Genomic DNA, 22,281 nt, shown 5'->3' with positions numbered 1-22,281 from the left:
TTCAGGATTCAAAAGGTCAAAGTTCAGACGTATGTCTGCCACTAAATGCATCGCATTCCATATTCATCTTGTTACCTATGGTTATCTTCCAACACTTGCAAGATACTTCCAGAATGAAAGGAAGAATTGGTTCCATTTTCCTCATTTTTTATCTTTCTAACTCTCATCCTTCCCTCCTTATCATTATTATTATAATTATTATTATTATAAACTCTTTCTAATTTTTCCCATCTGCCTTAATTCAGTTTTCACACCAACCCCCCTCTTTCCTAATAGTACCCTAATACAGTTCAACCGATATTTTAATATATTTTGCTTAAATTTGTATTTCCTTCTTAATTTGCTCATTTATCTGGTTTTATAACTTTTTTTTATTTCCCATTACCTTCTGTTACTTCTATTGAATAAACACCATAATATTCTTTGGAGGCTTGAATTTCATGTGCCATATGAATAGGGTTCATCTTCATGAATAATAATAAAAATAATAATTCTGGCTTTTCTCAACTCTAACCTTTCCTTTTCGTTTTCATAACCATCTCCTTCTTCTTCTTATTCTTCTTCTCCTTCTTCTTCTTCTTCTTCTTCTGTCCCATCTCCTTTATCAGGCCAAATCAGATATGAGGTGATAATTCAAGTTGAGATTTACCTCACACCGTTTTGGGGCTAAAACAAATAAATCCAGCGAAAGCTCTCGCTTCGAAGACTGACTTGAGGCTCTGGCTGACTCGAAGCTCTCTGACTTTGATCTGACTGACTTAAAGCTCTGGCTAGAAACGCTGACTGACTGACTTGAAAGCTCTCTGACTTGAAGCCCTGATTTGAAGCTCTGGCTGATTTGAGGCTCCCAGACTTGAAGCCCTGACTTAAAAGGACTTGAAGCCCTGACTGAGTTGAAGCCCTGACTGACTCGAGACTAATTTGATTTGAGGCTCTGACTTCAAAGGACTTGAAGCCCTGGCTGACTTGAAGCTTTGCCTTAAAAGGACTTGAAGAACTGACTGATTTGAGGCTCCCTGACTTGAAGCTCTCTGACTTAAAAGGACTTGAAGCTCTGGATTCCAAGCAGAGCCGCTAAGCAGTAGTAGTTCAGGAGACGAAATTTATGAGGGACGATTCCTGCCCTGAAGAAGAAGAAGAAGAAGAAGAAGAAGAAGAAGAAGAAGAAGAAAGTTTGACAATCAGGGGGAGACTTAGATAGTCGCCCCTATGGCTGCCTTTGGCAATCGGGAACAAACGAAGAGTTATTAAAAAGTCTTCCGTTTGTCATACTTAACTCGCCTAAAATGTTGTCTCCTAAATCTTGGAAGATGAATAGACCCCCTACTTTTGGGGCGGGGGGGGGGGGGTGGAAGGGGATTTCCTTCTCTCGGTATGGGATTAAAATTCATCTTCGTGAAGATTCCATTTTCTTGATGAGTTTTTTTTTTTTTATGATGATGGCTCTGTTCTGCATATTCATACTGGTATCTGCTGTTGTTTTCACAATATTCGTAGGAAAGCAGACTTCACAATATTCGTAGGAAAGTAGACTTCACTATATTCGTAGGAAAGTAGAATTCACAATATTCTTAGGAAAGTAGACTTCACATTACTCGTAGGAAGTGAATTCACAATATTCTTAGGAAAGTAAGACTTCACTATATTTTTAGGAAGTAGAATTCACATATTCCGTAGGAAAGTAGACTTCACAATATTCTTAGGAAAGTAGACTTCACAATATTCGTAGGAAAGTAGACTTCACAGTACTCGTAGGAAAGTAGACTTCACTATATTCGTAGGAAAGTAGACTTCACAATATTCGTAGGAAAGTAGACTTCACAATATTCTAAGGAAAGTAGACTTATACAATATTCGTAGGAAAGTAGACTTATACAATATTCGTAGGAAAGTAGACTTAACAACATTCATAGGTAAGTAGATCACAATATTCGTACGAAAGTAGACTTCACAATATTCGTAGGAAAATAGACTTCACAATATTCGTACGATAGTAGACTTCACAATATTCTTAGGAAAGTAGACTTCACAATATTTGTAAAGTACAGAAATATTATTCTGACTTACGAATGAAAGACCTCGCGTATGTTACATAACAAAGTTATACATCAACATCATTCTGAATATGAAACCCATTCATATGGAACTAGCCCACCAAAGGCGTCATTGACTTGAAATTCAAGTTTCCAAATAATATTAATTCATTAGGAAGAAGTAAGAGGAAGTAAAGAGGAACGCAGAAAGAAGAGATCCCACTCATTGAAAAGAAAAAAATAATAAATAGATAAAAATGTATTATGGAGATCTTAATCTTTAACTTCTTTCAATATCGACTTCTTCAGGTAATAGTTCGATCAAGTTTGAGTGCTCAAAACTCAAAATATTTTCCACGTTTCCCGTTTTTTCACTTTCTTTTATTCGTTTTGAATTCCCTCACTTATTCTCAAAACCATCTTCTTCATCCATCTCCTTCCTCTTCTTTCTCCTTCGACCACCCATTATCTCCAGTATCCTCTCCCTCTCGCCTAACCATCTTTGTACCTTTTTACACTTCTAATCATCACCTTTTAAATCATAACCTTCTTCCTCTTTCGGTGTTTCTCCTCGCTATTAAATCACCTCTTTACCCCCTCAAAAGCATCCTCCTCCTCCTTCTCCTCCTCCTTTACCCTTCCTGGCCCCCATCTCCTCATCCTTTATCGCGCCATATCAGGTGTAAAGTGATCATTCAAGCCCAGATTTACCGCACGCACGGAAGCCGTTTTGGGGCCCAAGAAATCCAAGCGAAAGTTTCTCGCTTTGAGGCTCTGACTTCGAGAGGGCCCGCGGAGAAGTTCAGGAGACGAAATTTATGGACGACATTTCCTGCACCGGAAGGAGGAGGAGGAGGGAGGAGGAGGGAGGAGGAGGAGGAGGGAGGAGGAGGATGAGGAGGAGGAGGAGGAGGCGGAGGAGGAAGGAACAAAAAGAAGAAGAACGAAGAAGAAGAAGCAAGTAGAAGTAGAACAAGTCCGTTTGGTTCAATCAGGGAGAACCGTTCTTTTCCGATAGTCGACCCTATGGCAGCATTTGGCAATGCAGGGAGAAATTGAAAGAGAAGAGAGCAGAGTTGAAGAAGAAGAAGAAGAAGAAGAAGAAGAAGAAGAAGAAGAAGAAGAAGAAGTAGTTTGTCAATCAGGGAGACGTCTTTTAGATAGTCAACCCCATAGCAGCAGCCTTGAGTAATGCCGGGAAAAATTGAAAGAGCAGAGAGCCGAGTTGTTAAAAGGCTTCCGTTTGTCATACTTACCTCGGCGATCTTGTCTCGTTAATCTGTGGAGGCGAATAGAGGTTTTTTTGGTTTGATATCACTCCCGGAAAGGGGTCGAGATAAATCACCAAAAATGTCCCCATTTTCTAAATGAGTTTTTCCCTTGGTGTTAATGCTCTAGTATGCATCTGGTAATATATAGGTACTTTGTTGAATAACTATTTTCAAGAGCAAAGACCGCCAGAAAGGCTGCCTAATGTCCTTTTCTAGCCCAGGCACGAAGAAGACGTGAATGTGGAAAAGAAAGGAGGGGAGGGCCATAAACCAAAGGTTTTAGCAGTCTACGAAATAAGGAAACATTGACCTGACATTGGTTCGTAACATAACCCAAGAAGAGCTCCCAATTCATTGTACTTTGAAATTCCAGATATGTTATTTGTGGTTCTCTACACTCCAAGAACAGTTTACTGAACGTTCTTCTCTCTCTCTCTCTCTCTCTCTCTCTCTCTCTCTCTCTCTCTCTCTCAGAATAGAAAGATTATACAAACAGACGGGCAGATTCTAGGACAGAAGTTCCTGGAAGTAATGAAGGGCCCTATTTTGCGTCAGAACCTCTGCAACATGCAAAGTGAGGAGGAAGAGGAGGAAGAGGAGGAGGAGGAGGAGGAGGAGGAGGAGGATAGTGGGTGGGGGGGGGGGGGGGTTGGAAAGGTTGAAAAGGACGCCCACAGAAACTTCGACTGCCTTGATGAACTTGACTCTCTCTCTCTCTCTCTCTCTCTCTCTCTCTCTCCTTTAAGTGGCAAGTTTCCTCGCGGGGCTTAATCCCCGGCATCTATTTAATCTCAGTGTTTGTTTGCAAAGCATTTCGGGAAAGTCTTCCAACAACTCTCAAAAGGAAGGAGAGAGAGAGAGAGAGAGAGGGAGAGAGAGGGTCTCTCTCTCTCTCTCAAGAGATCTCTGAACCAGGCGAGGAAAGGAGGAGTGATGTAACTGCGTTTATTTTTCTTTTAAACTCCGAGCGTTTCTTTTGACCAACGAACTGGATGAGGTATACATTGCTCTTGGCAGACTGTTGTGGGTTACAATTGAGAGAGAGAGAGAGAGAGAGAGAGAGAGAGAGAGAGAGAGAGAGAGAGAGAGAATGTATCGGATGAACGATTCCACCCCATTAAGAGTTACTACACATCGACGAAGTACGTATCGCTCAAGCCTGTTATCTCTCTCTCTCTCTCTCATTAACAGCATAATCACCAAACTGTTATTATACAGTGACTGTTTCATTCCGTCCGCTTCCAAACTCAGGGATGTTTTTCTTCCCAATTCCTGTTTTGTCAGAATCCTAAACCTCTCCTGTGAGTGAGGTGCGTCCCATGGCTCCGGACAGCGCTGCCAGATGCACGAGCCATGGCCAACTTTAACTTTAAATAAAATACAAACTACTAAGGCTAGAGGGTTGCCACTTGGTATGTTTGATGATTGGAGGGTGGATGATCAACATACCAATTTGCAGCCCTCTAGCCTCAGTAGATTATGTGTTCTGAGGGCAGACGGACAGACAAAGCCGACACAATAGTTCTCTTTTACAGAAAACTAAAAAGGAAAAAAAAGTATCGATATATATATACATATATATATATATATATCATATATATATATATATATATATATATATATACCTCTCAAAGGGACACTCCAAAATGTTTTTTTAATCTTCTTCAAAGTCTAAAGAAGTGTTCTTAAGTCTTTTTCACAGTGTAAGGAAGTGTTTTCAAATCTTCTCCAAAGTCTAAGGAAGTGTTTTCAAATCTTCTTCAAAGTCTAAGGAAATGTTTTCAAATCTTCTTCAAAGTCTAAGGAAATGTTTTTAAATCTTCAAAGTCTAAGCAAGTGTTTTTATATCTTCTTCAGAGTCTAAGCAAGTGTTTTCAAATTTTCTTCAAAGTCTAAGCAAGTCTTTTCAAATCTTCTTTAAAGTCTAAGCAAGTGTTTTTAAATCTTCTTCAAAGTGTAAAGAAGTTTTTTTAAATCTTCTTCAACGTCTAAGGAAGTGTTTTTAAATCTTCTTCAAAGTCTAAGCAAGTGTTTTTACATCTTCTTCAGAGTCTAAGGACGTATTTTCAAATCTTCTTCAAAGTCTAAAGAAGTGTTTTTTATATCTTGAAAGTCACACTTTCTTTCACTTCTTCTCCTTCTTCTTCTTGTTCCCCTTCCGAGGAAGGATAAAAAAAAGGAACATTTAAACCAGCAAGTCGACTCGTTTGAATTATATGTCCTGTTTGTACAGGAACTAATTTAATTAGCTGTCTTCTATATGGCCCTGGGCCGAGAGTCAACATGAGAATGCAGTTTTTTATGGTTGGTTGACGAGATCCCATTTGCTACTTAACATGGAATATTATTATTATTATTATTATTATTTATTTCTTTTTTTTTTTTTTTTTTGTTTTTTTTTTTTTTTTTTTTTTTTTTTTTTTTTTTTTTTTTTTTTTTGGTCTATCACAATCATCCAATTCGACTGGGTGGTATTTATAGTGTTTGGGGTGTTCCGGGTTGCATCCTGCCTCCTTAGGAGTCCATCACTTTTCTCACGATGTGCGCTGTTTCTAGTAGCGCACTCTTCTGCTGCACGAGTCCTGGAGCTACTTCGGCATCTAGTTTTTCCAGGTTCCTTTTCAGGGATCTTGGGATCGTGCCTCTTCCTAGTGTCCCTATGATCATGGGTATACCTACAATTTCCACTGGCATATCCCATATTCCTCTTATTTCTATTTTCAGGTCTTGATACCTATCTTCTTCTTTGTCTTCTTCTTCTTCTTCCATTTGCCTCACTCAAGAAGGGCGTCTTCTTCTTCTTCAAATCCCAGCAACTTCCCTAAAAGATATTCTCTCTCTCTCTCTCTCTCTCTCTCTCTCTCTCTCTGGAATTCCATCAACCGGGTTATTGAAAAGTTTCCAGACCAGCAACCAGCCGCTGCCTCCTCCTCCTCCTCCTCCTCCTCCTCCTCCTCCTCCTCCTCCTCCTCCTCCTCCTCCTCCTCCTCCTCCTCCTCCTCCTCCTCCTCCTCCTCCTCCTCCTCCTCCTCCTCCTCCTCCTCCTCCTCCTCCTCCTCCTCCTCCTCCTCCCTACCTTTAAAAATGGACATCTTGAAAAATTCACTCGAGATATATCAAGAAGAAAATAAAAAAAAATAGTTTCTTTTGTACTTCTTCTTTTTATCTTAAACGTTTATTCAAACTTTTATTGAAATGTCTGTTTCGATTACGAGGCTACAACAATTTGCCTTGTTTTGGAGTATATTATATTAATATTAAATATATATATATATATTAGTAATAATTATATATATAATATATATATATATATATATAGCAATGTATATTTATACATATAGTACTACACATCTTTTACCCCATACAAAAGGTCACTCTAGAACATGGTGCATGGGCTATTAACAAATATTTCCCCAACCTTGGTTGTAACCGACTAACCTTCTTTTTTTTTTTTTTCAGTAAAGAGGCCGAAGGAACTGGCAACCTATACTGCCCAAATCCAAAGGAAACATTGGCCTAACGAATTCTACACAGTGGAATACGGCACACTGCAATATTATAAAACATTGTTTGAAATGTCTATGATATAATTATTCCGGTAGAAAATAAATAAATAAAATTCGAAAATCAAGAAAATTATTAGAAAATTAATAAAGTAAATTAACGTTGAAAAATAACCAATTAAAAACATTATAAATAAAGAAAATGCCTTGATTAGCATTTTTTTTCCTTTTTTTTGCAAAAGAATCATGTTGAACCATTTGTTCACACATTTGAAGCATCAACACTTCAATAAAACAATTAAGAATAGACCACCTTTGAAATGGAGGCCAAGGAAGCTTGGTAATGACTATTTAGGCATATTATAACGTATAATACATTATTTTTGTAAGATATAATCAAGCAATTTGGGAATTGGCTTGTATAACCTAGGCTAGGCTACTTCAAGACGCCATTTTATCCTTGTCTATCAGTATGAAATCATTCCACCGCTTTGTATTATATTAAATAGCGTTTTTATATCATTTTCTATTATGTCAGCAACAAACAGTTGCGCCTTCTCAGGTTTAAATTGAAAAAATTACACCTCACTAATGATGTGAACGAAATATTCTAGTCTACTATAGTTATGAATCCGTTTTCTTTTCTCCTCTTCCAATTTTCTACGGATAACTTAGCTAAAAATGACCTAGTTTATAATACTTCACATTATAACTAAAAAGCCCGTTTATGTAAACTACAAAGCCTGTTTATGGACACTTTGTGGAGCAGGGCTTAATTTACTCAGCTACCTGAAATGCTTGGCGATAAGTCGGGAATTTGTAAATTAAACTAATTCATTTTCAGTGGGTTTTGGTGTCTGTCTTGCCTCAAAATCATTCTTACACTAGTAGTATTTAACCTCTTCATGTCTGCTCGTAGCAGACACAAAAAACTATAAGGATATAACCACTATGCTGCTTAATAGCAAAGCAGTTGGTGTCACATACACCTCCTTGAGTATGGGGGGTCTAGTCCTTTCACAGACAGCAGTGAAAAAGATATATCAACTACAAAACACTTGGCAGAAAACAGCCATTTTCATTCCCAGAATGGAATGAAATGGAATGGAGAATAGAGCTTAGGCCGAAGGCCAAGCATTGGGACCTATGATGTCATTCAGTGCTGACAAGGAAATTGAGAGTATAGGTAGGTTTGTAAGGTGTAACAGGAAGAAAACTTCATAGTTGCACTATGAAATAATTGTTAGGAGAGAAAGATGGAAGATAAAATGAATGGAGGTACAGTAAAAGAAATGAAAGGGGTTGTAGCTATAGGGGCTAAAGGAACTCTGCAAAAACCTTTAATAATGCCTACGGTGCACCCCATCAGGTGCGCTGATGGCACTAGCCCCCTACAGGGAATTCACTCCAAGAATCCGAGTCTAGGCTTCTCCTGAGCTCTTATATCCTTGCTGCTTACTTGTCCAGGAGATGAGCTCTCTAAACCTTTATGACATCAGTAAACACATTAACAGCACTGGAGTCATAGGAATGGAATAGGATATAAAATTTTGGTAAATGGCCCAGTACTGAGACCAATGAGGTCATTCCTCTGAAGTTAAAAGGTCAGCAGGATCCATTGCTTGAAGGCAATTACAAAATCTCATGTTTAATATAGAATATTGGCCCAATGTCATTCAACGCTGAAAAGGGTATCGATAGCAGAAAGGGTTTAAGTTGTATCAGGAAAACCTGGCATTTGCACTATGAAACACTTGTTAGGAGAGGACAGAAGTAAGAAGGACAGAAGAGAATATGATCAGAAGTATAGTAAACAGAATGAAAGGGGTTGCAGCTAGGGGGCGAAGGGACGCCACAAAGAACTTAAGTAAAGAGGTCCACTGACGGCACTAACCCCCAGTGTACAAAATCTCAACCGTTGCGTAACATTTTTAAGAACAAGACATCTTTCACTCCTTTCCAACCTACGTCCACTAATGATTTCATGACTAGAGTGGTGAGGGAGCCTTCATGAGGTGACAAAGAGGTTGCTGACTCTCATAGCATTTGGTACTGACAACGTGTATAAAATTGACTCTTACAGTTAAATGAAAGCTCCCAAACACTACACTTGAAATTCACAGCAAGATTAATGTCTATACATACTCGGTTTTTTCCCATCTGTCCACCCGCCTGTGGTGATTGCGTATGGTAAACACTGCGTCCCCGCCTTTAGATATTTACATTCAGCTTACACTCAACAATAATAATAATATCCTATTTCGAATATTAACAGTGTAATTTGCATACAGTAAATTATTAAAACAATTTCCAGTAGCAAATGTGCACCCAGATATATTATTTACCTAAAACTTACACATAGCGTAATTATCTAAACCCCGGGATGCAGTGTTACCATACGCAAACACCACAAGCAGGTGGACAGATGGAAAAGAAGAGAGTATAGTTCTTAACTGATCTTTCCTTATGGCCAATATAGCTTATATTAAATGTTACTTTCTGTTATTTTAATTCTTTCTCTTTGCTCCCCTTACATTTAGCCATACAAATTTTACTGCAACCCTTTCTTGGTTGCAGTAAAATTGGAGTCAAGTCTGATTTTATGCAGAATTAGAAATCTAATCCGGACTTACAAAGGAAGAATTGAAATGTAAAATTTCGGCCAGGGGCCAAGCACTAGGACCAATGAGGTCATTCAGTACTGAAAGAGAAACTGTGAGTAAAAAGGTCTGAAAGGTGTAACAGGAGGAAAACCTCAAAGCAGTTGCACTATGAAAAAATTGTTAGAAGAGGGTTAAGGAAAGTAAGATGAAAGAAAGAATATGAATGGAGGTACAGTACAGTAAAAATACATGAAAAGGAGTTGTAGTCTGGGGCCTGAGGGATACAACAAAAAACCTCTAGTAATGCCTACAACAAATAACCTCTAGTAATGCCTACAGTACACTGCGTGTGGTACACTGACAGCACTAACAACCAAAGGAGTCCTGGAAACTATGGGTGCCAACAACCATGTGAAAACATCTGACAACAAAGTCGATCGGTCCAAAATAAAAGGTCATGGTAACACCTGAATGCTTTATTCAAGCATATCAAAATGTATTTTTCATAATGGTGAAAACCATTCAGTCATCCAAAATGATGGAGCCATAAACTGGAGATCACATTTATAACCCTGAGAGATGTTGTAAACACTGACAAGACGTACGTGACAGTATAAACACGCAAAACTGCTTAACTACCTTGCTTGCCTCTTATGCAACACTTTCCATTAAACTTTTTCTAAAACTCAGCGTTTGATGCAAAGGATGCTTGATAGAACAAAGGATCTAGTAGCCATGCTGGAGGAGTTGAACCACCCAGGATTCTCCTACTACTACAAGTTATGTACAATGGCAAAGTCAGTTGCATCAATTGGGCCAGCCCTGTGAGGCATACGTTAAGCTGGATATTAGTAAACCTCATTATGTTACTGTTCTACCTAAAGCAGCACCACTCTTGTAATCAGAGTGGAAGAAACTGGAAGAAACCTGTGACCTATGAAATTCAAAAAGGGCTATAATTCTCAGCAAACTAAGCAGCTCTGCCTCTAAGAATTTAGTTCAACTTCTAGGATGCTCACTGTTTAATTTTCTTTACAGCTGTTCTGTTCAACTGTTACTCTTTAAAGGGGAGAAATCTTACCTTACACGAACTGTTGTACAACATTATGATTACCTTCAAATATGGATAATAAGATTATGCAATCTGCCTACATAAATAAATACTTGGCTATCATTAGCTTACAAAATTATATGCAAGATAAAAGACTTCTTTAGATTACATACGTTTATTACAACAAAATATACACTATAAACAAGTGTTTTTCATCCACGCATAACTCCTTTACACATTCTGTCACATAACACAGAAAACCTGATTTCTTAACAGATTTCATTTCACTTTGGCCACACTCAAACTAACTGGTATGCCCTTCCTAGTCATCTAGATCAAATTTTTTCACCTGACCTTTGAATGTATAAATAGAAGATGCCAATTCTTTTTCTTTTTGCTTGGCAAGCCAAGAGGGATGAAGTAGAGAACCATGAGAGGCTCCGCTATTGCCAGGGCTAAATTTATCTTCTCCGAGTCCCATTACTGGTTCCAAATTTGGATTACCAGATCTTCCATTTTCAAATCTTCCTCTTCTCGCTCCTGGTCGACCCCTCACATCTCTTCCTCTTCCTCTGCCTCCCCGTGCAAATCTGTCGTGTGAATGGCCTCTGTTGCCGGTTTCAAATCTTTCTCCTGGTCTGCCACCCTCATCTCTTCCTCTTCCTCTCCCTCTCCCTCTGCCTCCTTGTGCAAATCTGCCACGAGAATGGTCCCTGTTGCTGGTTTCAAATCTTTCATTGTCTGAAAAATTTTTATAGTGATTCCCGGATCTCGAATCAAATGACTCCCCATTGCTTTTAATTGCACCAAACCCTTGATCCATCGGCAATTTACTTCCAATCGGAATGAAATTAGAATTATCTTTGCCGAAAGCACGCCCTCTACTGCCACCAAAGCCTCCTCCTCCTCCCCTTGCATGACCATCAAAATCCCTCCCCCATCCTCCTCCTCCCCCCCTACCTCTTCCAGACATACCTCTCCTTCCCCGAGCCACTTTGATTGTTTCCTCCATTCCTTTTCCCCAGATCTTCTTGAAGTTGTGATCAATATAGCGTTCCCTCGCTTCAGAATCACTTTCACCCTCACCATCACTATCTCCTTCCTCCCCATCTTCCTTATTACTTGCCCCACCATCTATTTCATCATCAACACTTTTCATGGATTTTTTCCGTTTTTTCGCAATGGGTCCACGAACGAAGAAGTCTTCATCTTCCGAGGCAGATGAGACTTCCCCCTTGTTCGTCTCCAGCAACTCAACAACGCCTTTCTGATCGGTGAGGTTTAAGCGTCTTATCTCAACAGTACCCTTGCTTTTGATGATACCACCTTCTGAAGACTTATCTTTAGTAGTATCTAGAAAAGGATCTGATCTTTTACTGGTTTTTTTACCTTTGTCCTTTACTTTGAATTCATCCCAGATACTAGTTACTTCCTCCCCGACATAATTTTCATCAACTATACTGCCCTCACTGTCAAAATCAACACTTCCTTCAGCATCAGACATTTCACCTCCCTCATCGTCAGACACTGTTTGCTTGATTTTTTTGCCTTTCAGGCTTTTTCCATGTGTAGATTTGCCACCGAGATTTACAGATTTTGTTTTATTCTCTGATATTTCTTTCTTTTTAGCAATTGAACTACTTACACGACTTGCCCTAGCTGTCCTTACTTCACACTTTTCAGATGATTCTTCATCCTCACTCTCATTCTCATGAACATCTGCATCGGATTCTTCGCTGTCTTCTGACCCATCACCACTGGAGGCGTCCTCATCAAAATCTTTTTCTTCTTCTTCTTCTTCTTCTTCTTCTTCTTCTTCTTCTTCTTCTTCTTCTTCTTCTTCTTCTGGACCACTTTTGCATGCAATGTCTTCTTGACTTGAGCCATCATCTTCGTCAGCATTGCTCTCTTCAGAATGGAGACTTCTCTGTGATCAGGCTTCTTCATTTCCTCCTTTGTAAAACCACCACCTGTACTCTGTTCCTCCTCCTCCTCTTCACTGCTACTGTTATCTCCAGAAATACCCTCATCTTCAGATACACTTTCTGATAGCTTCATTTTTCTTTTCATCCCAACTGTGGAACTGTGTATAGTTCCTTCATTCAGCACAGTAATACTTTCTTTGTCTACAAGATTGCTTTCCATTTCATTATCACCCTTACTCTCCAAACTGCCAGTCCTGTCAGTTTCACTTTCTGAGCTCATATTTTTGCTCTCGGTAATCTGTTTCTTTGCATCTTTCTTAGAGAGATTTTTATCACTTTTCTTCATTTTCTTTTTTGGAATATACTCAGTACTGTCTTCAGAACCATCCTGACTATGATCTTTTCTCTTACTTTTGCCAGACGATTTTGCATTATCACTTTCCTCTTCCTTGGATTCCTTCTCCATGCTACTCGTTTTCGCCAGAAGTCGGCGATCCACCTCGAGGTCGGTGAGCTGCTGGAGAACGCAGGTGGTCTGGTGTTCTTTCTCCAAAAATGTTTCTTTTCTCCCTTGTATGTCGAGCTTCTTCAGCCTTTTCTTTCGGTACTGGAGACCCATTGTCTGGAGAAGATCAAAGAAAATTAACAATCATTTACAGGTACGAAATCAAATGATCCAGTTCTCTTAATCGTATCATGCCAATTCAGCTAAAACTTAATGATTCCCCAAGTCCAGCTGATACCTAGACAGGAAAATGCTCCATATTCTTAAAAGTACTTTATAATCAATATACCGTAATCCTAAAACCCTGGTACCATTGGGGTGTTGGTACAAAGAATTCAAGTACAACTGGAATATCTGTACATATATGGGTATCAGTACAAAGAAGTCCAGGACATTCTGAAAAATCTGTACTACAAGAGTGACAGTGATAAGAAACTGAGGACATTTGGAATATCTGTATCTTGATCATAAAATGTTACCTAGGGAGTTTTAAGCATAGGGAACCCATACAGAAAAAATTCAATAGCAATAAAGGCTATGACTTAGTTCATGCTTTGCTTACAAAGTACGTAAATCTAAATTCAATCTCAAACGAAGCACAGGAGCAGTTCCAGCCACTCAGTGCTCAGTGTCTAAGAAAGTGAAAAAGTGAAACGGAGTGATTGACAGCAATGCCAAAGAAAGGAAACTGAAATGAAGGTAAAGTAACAAGCTAAACTATGAATGCAGCTAGACCAAAAGCATGCTGCAAACTCCTAAGGAAGCATACAAGTAATAAAGAATAATTCTAAATTACATCCGCCGACAATTAGCAAGAGTAATTCATAAAAAGCGTTTGTAAATTATTGACATCTAAGGTTGTACAATGTCACACTAACTGACTCTGGCAGACTGCTACGTCTGCTTTATTTGTAGCCAAAGAATCACTTACTTTACAGTGTTCCAATAACATGTCCATAATTTATCTGTACATATGCCTCTACTTAATGTCTGTGCAAGCCAAGTAACCTGAACATGAATCACAAACAGCAGAGTTCTCACTGTACAACATACCACCAAGGCACATGCCCAAGGAAATTTAGGCATTAAAGTAGTTGTTCAGTACCTGATCTCATGCATTCTCCTCCATAATTTTAAAAAGAAACCCTGGAGAGATGACATAAACTATTCTTATTCTTCCAAATTGCCAATCTCCCACATAACCCCTCACAAAGTGAAGATAACATGCATTAACATAACATACCCTTCACAAGAAGGTAACATGCATTATGTAAAATAAAACCTTTATTTTTTGTATGAACACAAAACAGACGGCCAAAATAGTCTCCTCGACAGATCGCAAACAAATCTTAAAACATATAGAGTATCGATTCACTCATGAAATACTGTTATGAATACATGTAAACAGAAAAATTATTTAGCTGAAAATAATCAGCCATGTAATATGCCTTCCATATATTTTGTTGTGGTACTGAATAATGTCGGCTTTGTTTACACCACTCAATATTTTTGCTTGGCAGTATACAATTCACACTGGTATCTATATTTTCTCTCATGTTTATTAAAGAGTACAATAATATTGAAATAAAACCTAGATGTCCCCCAAGTGCGCGTATTATTCTTAACAAAACAAACAACAGGAGAAAGACTAACATCTCTCTATATCAAATCAAACTAGATGAACACAGCTTTTAGTTACAAAACATGCCTACCACAAGGTAAATTCTCAACACTGACTCGTAAAAAAGGCATACAAATAGGACTACTTATACCTTTAATAACCGTGGAAGTTTTTGTTCCCAGTCAGGATATTGGCTTCGGAATTCCTCTATTTCTGGAACAACAGTTTTGTAGGTTGCAATCCGACATAGTGCTCGCTCTTCTAGAGTAGCAGTGGGCTGTAATGATAAAAATATTAAAAATAACAGAACACTACTATGTACCACAATGTAAGGCATAAAACAGTGGTTCAATAAACTGTAGCACACTAAAGTTGATGCAAGAACTAGGGTTTTTGATGGAATAGACAATAAAAAACAAAAATCAAGCACTTATAACAAGCCCCATATAAGGTAATGTCACAAAACTGAACCAAAAAAGAATTAACTTGACTAAATTGATACTTTTTACGATGTAAAGTTATAGTTAGAAGACACACAAGGCATTGCCCCATAGGATAAGAATCTACATGATTTACTTTGACACTGGTAGATAGGGGTATTCTACATAAAACTATAATCACTACACTGAATCCTTGGCTGTACCATAAGTCATTTAAGTTGTAGTTCCTAGACTCATAACCTCAGTTACAGCTACAGCAGTTTTCTGGAAATCAGGTACCTTCCACAGTCTGTGGTTAGAGTTCCTTTGCTTGTGGGGAACTTTCAACCATTCTCTTTTTGTTTGCATCTATTCAACACTTTTACTTATCATTGAACTACTTCATATCAAAAACTAAATATACCCATATATCATGTAGAAAGAAAAGGATGAAAGTCGGCAAAATTACAAGAATAAGAGACAAATCACTTACTAATCATCAACAGTCCAAATTCATGATTCAATTTAAATAACAGATTAATAGTGTGCCGGTAAGTCTCCAGAAGCTCTGAACTGGCTTCAGTAGAATGGTTGGACCTACCAGGCCAGAAAAGTATATCTTAGTTTTACCAGACCACTGAGCTGATTAACAGCTCTCCTAGGGCTGGCCCGAAGGATTAGATATTTTTACGTGGCTAGGAACCAATCGGTCACCTAGGAACGGGACCTATATACAGCTTATTGTGGGATCCAAACCACATTAGTATATCGAGAGATGAATTTCTATCACAAGAAATAAATTCCTCTGATACCAGGCCAGAAAATCTACCCTACTGGCATTCCAGTTATTCCCTGTGCCAGGCACGACACTGACTCCACCAAAGTGCTAGAAATGGATGTATAATTTTAGCCAAAGGCCAAGCAATAGGACCTATGAAGTCACTCAGCGCTGTAAATGGAATTAAGACAAAAAAGGTTTTAGCGGTGTAACAGGAGGAAAACCTTGCAGTTGCACTATGAAACAACTGTTGCAAGAGGGTGGAAAGGAAGATGGAAGAAACAGATGTACAGAAGTTTAGTAAAAGGAATCAGAAGAGTTGTAGCTACAGGGACATTCCAAATTATTCTAACTAATGCGTACAGTGCAAAACTTCATACTATGGAGAGAGAGAGAGAGAGAGAGAGAGAGAGAGAGAGAGAGAGAGAGAGAGAGAGAGAGAGAGAGAGAGAGAGAGAGAGAGAGAGAGAGAGTAACATCTGTTACCCCTAAAGGTGACCCGATCTTTATGTATGCAATAATCCACCATTTTAAACCAAAGACATTACTCTGCTAAATTTAAATGCATGGAAGATATATATATTGAGAGAGAGAGAGAGAGAGAGAGAGAGAGAGAGAGAGAGAGAGAGAGAGAGAGAGAGAGAGAGAGAGAGAGTAACATCTATTACCCCTAAAGGTGACTCGATCTTTCTGTATGCAATAATCCACCATTTTAAACCAAAGACATTACTCTGTCTAAATTTAGATGCATGGAAGATATATGTACTATATTACCAGGTATTTTGATGATATTCAAATTTCCTAATGATGCTTTGGACTTACAGGCTTTTCAAGACAGTACTTACATCATTGCTGACCTCCAGCAGTGTCTTTGTGTTGAGTAGAGCATACTTGGTTACATCATCTTCGTAAAACTTCTGCAAAACGAAAAAGCTGATGAAAATCCTCTGTGTATTCCTTTACAAATTTCCAGAGCCTGTGTCACGTAAACTATAATACTATTTACTACAATGTGCAAATTTTTAAGCCTTGTCAATACTTTAAAATGTAAATACCAATCGAGTAAGTTATGGCAGCAGGGCAGGTATTCAAGTGAAAAAATAACAGCTTGTATACTCTGCGATAACAATACTGCTCTGTAAATTCATTCATTTCCATGGATAAGTATATTATGTCAGTATTTTATCAGCAAATAGTCCAATGAAGTTACCAAGGGAGTGAGCCGGCTAGTTGGGAAAAGATAATTCACATTATTGACCAATAGTTAATATGTATAAGTTAGCATACATTATTATATTATTAAGTAGTTATTCTAAAAATCCTACAACTCCAAATATCACTAGTATTACTAAGCTCTTATACAGTACATACATGACTGAATTCAACAAAAAGGGGAATATTTCTTACATTCTTTTCTCAAGATTGAAATTGTAACACAATAAATAACTGCCACCATATTTTACATCTGTCCTGATATTCTTTTAAAGTGAGATACAGTGGACCCCCGGTGGTCGGAGGGGGATGCCTACCAGAGCCTCCCATGAATAGCTAAAATCCGCGAATACTTGAAACATCTCAAAATGCTTAGAACTGCCTATTTTGTTGGTTCAAACAGAAGAAAACTCTAAAAATGCTTATACGTACCTGAATATTTTAATAGTTTTATCACAAAAAGTGCATTTAGTCATGAAATTTATATAAAAATATAGTAATTAGTCAATATTTCTAAGCGAAAAATACTGCGAACAACGAATTTCCCATGAATAATGGGTAGATATGATCCATAGAAAAACCCACGGCTAAGTGAGTCAGTGAATCTTGAGAACGCGAATGCAGGGGGGTCCACTTATTACTAAAACATTTCACAAAATTCAGTATATTTTTACCCTTAATATCCTGATCTCTTCTATCAACTTATCTGCTTTCCTGCAGTTTTTATTCTTTTTCAGGTCATTGTCTGCTTTTGCATTGCGAAGTTCTCGTGATCGCTTGACCAGCTTGTTCGCAATGTGAGCTTTCCCTCTCCGTACTGCATTGCGGTTCTTCACAATCTGGAAACAGCAGATAATATAAGAAGCTTGAACTATTTTTTCTTTACAAAATAAATTACAGACACCACTCTACTTACATGTGAGTTACACTCTTAACATCTATTGAAGTACATCATGATATAAAATAAATACAGTACAGTACATTTTTTCATCCTAAAACAAAATTCACTATACTGTATTTTATAGAATGTCTCGACTGAGTATGCAGACCATCCCGTCGGTATACTCAGTAGGCTAGGCCTAGGCTATATAACCTGTCAGTAAACCTAATGCATTTGAAACAGAAAAAATCTTCGTAAATCCTACTATATTCTTGATACGACTGAAGACTAATACCGCAGCCTGGTCCCTGCCAGTCACTGGCAATAATATTTTGTGCTTTTACCTTATGCTTTTCTTAAAATTCATTCCTTTTGCGTGTATTCACGTCATTTAATCTTCGATATTTTAATGTTCTTTCCTAACACGGCACCCAATTTTCACTAAACTGATAGTCCTCCTATTTATCGAACCAAAGGGAGCAGTAGCAGTCTTCAGTCTTACCCAGCTATTTTACCTATCTTATTTCATATAGGCCTACACTAGGCTATCAATAGGATAAATGATCAAGCTGCGACACAGCGGCCACTGATCCCGGATTGCGACCACCTTCCCGAAAAAGTACTTGAATTTGCTGCCATGAGTATCAATCAAAAAGAGTTGTGGCCCATTCAAGCAGCACACCAAGACCTCTACGCTCCTCTCGAAGTAAGTGTTTTCTCCATAATTACGAAATAACGGTATAATTCAAGCGCTATTTCAGGAAGTGGCCACGTTCCGAAAGAGGTGGCTACTATGTCGCCGCTCGGTCATTTACCCTAGCCTAGGCCTACCCAAGTGTTTTTGAAACAGAGGAGAAATAATCAAACAGGTCTAACACTGGCATTTGTACTAATGCAGTTAAGACATATTTCAAAGTAACAACTCTGCACAGACTACAAGGAAGGGTCCCGCGAATATGAAAGCCATTACGGATTGGGGGTCACATGTATTTCACCATGTTTAGCACTAGCCCCTGTGGGGCTTTTTAATTACAGTCGACTGAAAAAAATAACAGTAAATTCTTAATAAGCCTAAGCAACCAAATACTAAAAAAAAAAAAAATAAAAATAAAAAAAAAAATAAGTCAATTTTCATGGGAATATCCAACGCAGAGCAAATACTTAGTCCTACCCAGTTAGAAATTAGGCCTGAGAATCAAGCCTACCAAATTCAGGGTCTTTCCAAATGATGGCATAGGTCTTGGGGTAACTTAGGCCTCCAGGCCTATACCACTCTGCAGGAAAGGGCTTTTGGACTGATCTCTAAGCCCAAAAATGTAACAACACAAACAAAAGAAATAAAAAAGCTACAAATACCAATTTTTCCAATTTTTCTTCAGGAATCACCTACGAATGGTCATCCAACAACCAACTGGACTAGCTGATCCAGTTTTCACCGTGTGGATCCACTCTTCGAAAAAGTACTTTAACACATCCTGATACTGGAGATGGGCACCAGTCACAAGTCATCAGTGGTGAGAGCAACAGCTCGAGACCTCTACTATCCTTTCGAAGTAAGTATTTTCTCCAAAGTTAGAAATTAAGGTCATATTTTAAAGATTAAACTGAGGTTAATGAAAGTTTAGCCATGTGCAGCGTAAACATACCTCCATGACGCGTTTGAAATTTTTACTTATAACACCAACAATTAAGAAGATTGACGCCACCTCGATGTTTGCAGAGTCTCGAGTCAATAAACTTTCCATTCTATGTGCTAAATCCGCACACCACTTGTACCCATATACGCTGGGGCACTTCCTTCACAACAATCGTCAACAATGACACCAACCGCGGCTTATCCAAGGAAACTACAATGTTTTGGTAGAAGAAGAAGAAGAAACGTGCACTAGATAATTATTTAAATAAATAGTTCAACGGCAGTATAAGGTCATGAATTCCATAAATTTTTTATATATTCATGATTATTAATTTGAAAATGAAGTTTTTATGATAAAACAAAGTTTAATGTATACTTATCTGGCAGATATATATATAGCTATATTCTCTGTTCCACCTGGCAGAAATTTTCAAATCTCGCGGCAAATGCTAGTAACCTATTAGTAGTTCAGGCAACCACCACCCCGTTACCGTGGCGCTAGTGCCAGGAACCATTCCCACTTAAGCCAGATTTTCTCTGAACCCTGTCTCCTGAGGGGAGGAGGGTGGGCATTTAATTATATATACCTGCCAGGTAAGTATACATTAAACTTTGTTTTATCATAAAAACTTCATTTTAATGTATGACACTTACCTGGCAGGTATATATATAGCTGATTGACACATTTGGAGGTGGGTCAAAGACAGCAACATTATTAGAGTACAAATAATTAATATTATTACTTTACTCTAGGTTCCTTACCTGCTAAGGTAGCTGACTTCATAGGTCCTGCCTCTAAGCCTGCTTAAACCTTAGGAGCTCTCAACTAGGAAGTGTCCTGTGTGAAGAAGCTAAAAAACGGGTCTGACAACTGGGCGTGACCAATGTGTTGACAGAACCCCAAAGCCCTCTTATGCCATGGCATTTAAGCTAGGAATTGATCATTCACCTGAACTACACACACACACCACACAAAGAAAACTACTAAAAAGACTGACAAAAGTAACAACACTTTTCTCAGACAACCATCAAACAACAAACACCATCACCTGATAAAAATGAAGTTTTTATGTTAAAACAAAGTTTAATGTATACTTACCTGGCAGGTATATATATAGCTATATTCTCTGTTCCACCTGGCAGAAATTTTCAAAACTCGCGGCAAATGCTAGTAACCTATTAGTAGTTCAGGCAACCACCACCCCGTTACCGTGGCGCTAGCGCCAGGAAACCGTTCCCAATTGGGCCAGATTTTCTCTGAACCCTGTCTCCTGAGGGAGGAGGGTGGGAATTAAAAATTATATATACCTGCCAGGTAAGTATACATTAAACTTTGTTTTAACATAAAAACTTCATTTTAATGTATGACACTTACCTGGCAGGTATATATATAGCTGATTGACACATTTGGAGGTGGGTCAAAGACAGCAACATTATTAGAGTATAAAAATATTATTAAAATATTATTAAAACTCTAGGTTCCTTACCTGCTAAGGTAGCTGACTTCATAGGTCCTGCCTCTAAGCCTGCTTAAACCTTAGGAGCTCTCAACAAGGAAAGTGTCCGGTATGTTGAAGAAGCTAAGACTGGAACTGACAACTGGACGTGACCAATGTGTTGACAGAACCGTACAGCCCTCTTATGCCACGGCATTCAAGCTAGTAATAGATCATTTACCTGAACTACACACACACCACACCAAGATAATACTAACAAGACTGATAAAAGTACCGAACACTTTTCTCAGACGACCAAAAAAACACAAACAGCCATCACCTATAAAATCACTAGCTTAAAAGAAGGTTATGGGGTAGTAACTCCTTTGCCCAATACTGTACCAGAGGACACGTATGGACCTAGCGTCTGACAATTATCAAAGGTTGTCTGAATATCCCTAAGATAATGAGACGCAAATATTGAATTAGTTCTCCAATATGTGGATTCAATAATTTCCTTGAGGGCTAAATTCTTTTAAAGCTAATGAAGTCGCAACTGCCCTGACTTCATGAGCCCTTCACTTTTTTCAAAATACCAAAGCTCTGCTCTTGACACAACATATGAGCTTCTCTAATCAACTCTCTCATGAAGAAGGCTAGAGCGTTCTTCGTCATGGGTCTACTGGGGTCTTTAACTGAACACCAAAGAGCATCAGCAATTCCCTCTGATCTCTCTCTTGTTATTTCCATATAAAAACGCAATGCTCTCACTGGGCAGAGAACTCTTTCTTGCTCGTGACCCATAACTCAGACAGACCCAAAACTTCAAAGGATCTTGGCCAAGGATTAGCTGGATTCTCATTCTTGGCCAAGAAACCTTCTTGGAATGAACACACTGCGTTGCCATGTCTCCATCCCACCTTCTTCGATATGGCCTGAAGCTCACTACTCTTTTAGCGGTTGCCAAAGCTACTAAAAAGATAGTTTTCTTAGCAACATCTCTCAGAGAGGATTTCTCTAAAGGCTCGAATTTGCTAGAGGTTAAATACTTCAAGACCACATCGAGGTTCCAAGCAGGTGGCCTGCATTGGGGTTGTTTCTTGGTACCAAATGACCTAATCAGATCTCTAAGGTCTAAGTTATTCGAGATGTCTAGATCTCTGTGTCTAACACTGAGGTTAGCATACTTTTATAACCTTTGATTGTCGCAAACTGACAAACCAATTCCTTCCTCAAGTATAGAAGGAAATCTGGATTTGGTCACAGAGGTACTGGATGAAGACACTTTCCTGTTCTTACACCACTTCCGGAAATTCTCCACCCACTTCGACTGATATTACTGTGATTGTGGAGGTTCTTCTGGCTCTAGCCACTGCACTGGCCACCTCTCTAGAATAATCCCCTCGCT

The 22,281-nt window shown here is 38.6% G+C and overlaps 1 protein-coding gene across 1 annotated transcript in view; it reads right to left on the bottom strand.

Moving 5' to 3' along the window:
• Positions 1-12,126: 12,126 nt before the first annotated feature.
• The window catches only part of LOC135209198 (glutamic acid-rich protein-like), a 67,248-nt gene continuing 57,093 nt past the window's right edge, over positions 12,127-22,281 (bottom strand). The window contains exons 2-5 of the mRNA XM_064241881.1: positions 17,596-17,760; positions 16,555-16,626; positions 14,664-14,789; positions 12,127-13,008 (exon numbers count right to left, since the gene is read on the bottom strand). Coding sequence (XP_064097951.1) covers positions 12,127-13,008; positions 14,664-14,789; positions 16,555-16,626; positions 17,596-17,760 — 1,245 coding nt within the window. The remainder of the gene's footprint in view (positions 13,009-14,663; positions 14,790-16,554; positions 16,627-17,595; positions 17,761-22,281) is intronic.

The sequence above is a fragment of the Macrobrachium nipponense genome, chromosome 37, assembly GCF_015104395.2.
Source record: "Macrobrachium nipponense isolate FS-2020 chromosome 37, ASM1510439v2, whole genome shotgun sequence".
NCBI classification, from domain to species: domain Eukaryota; kingdom Metazoa; phylum Arthropoda; class Malacostraca; order Decapoda; family Palaemonidae; genus Macrobrachium; species Macrobrachium nipponense.
The sequence above is the reverse complement of the archived record's forward strand: the minus strand, read 5'-3'. Positions and strand labels throughout refer to the sequence as shown.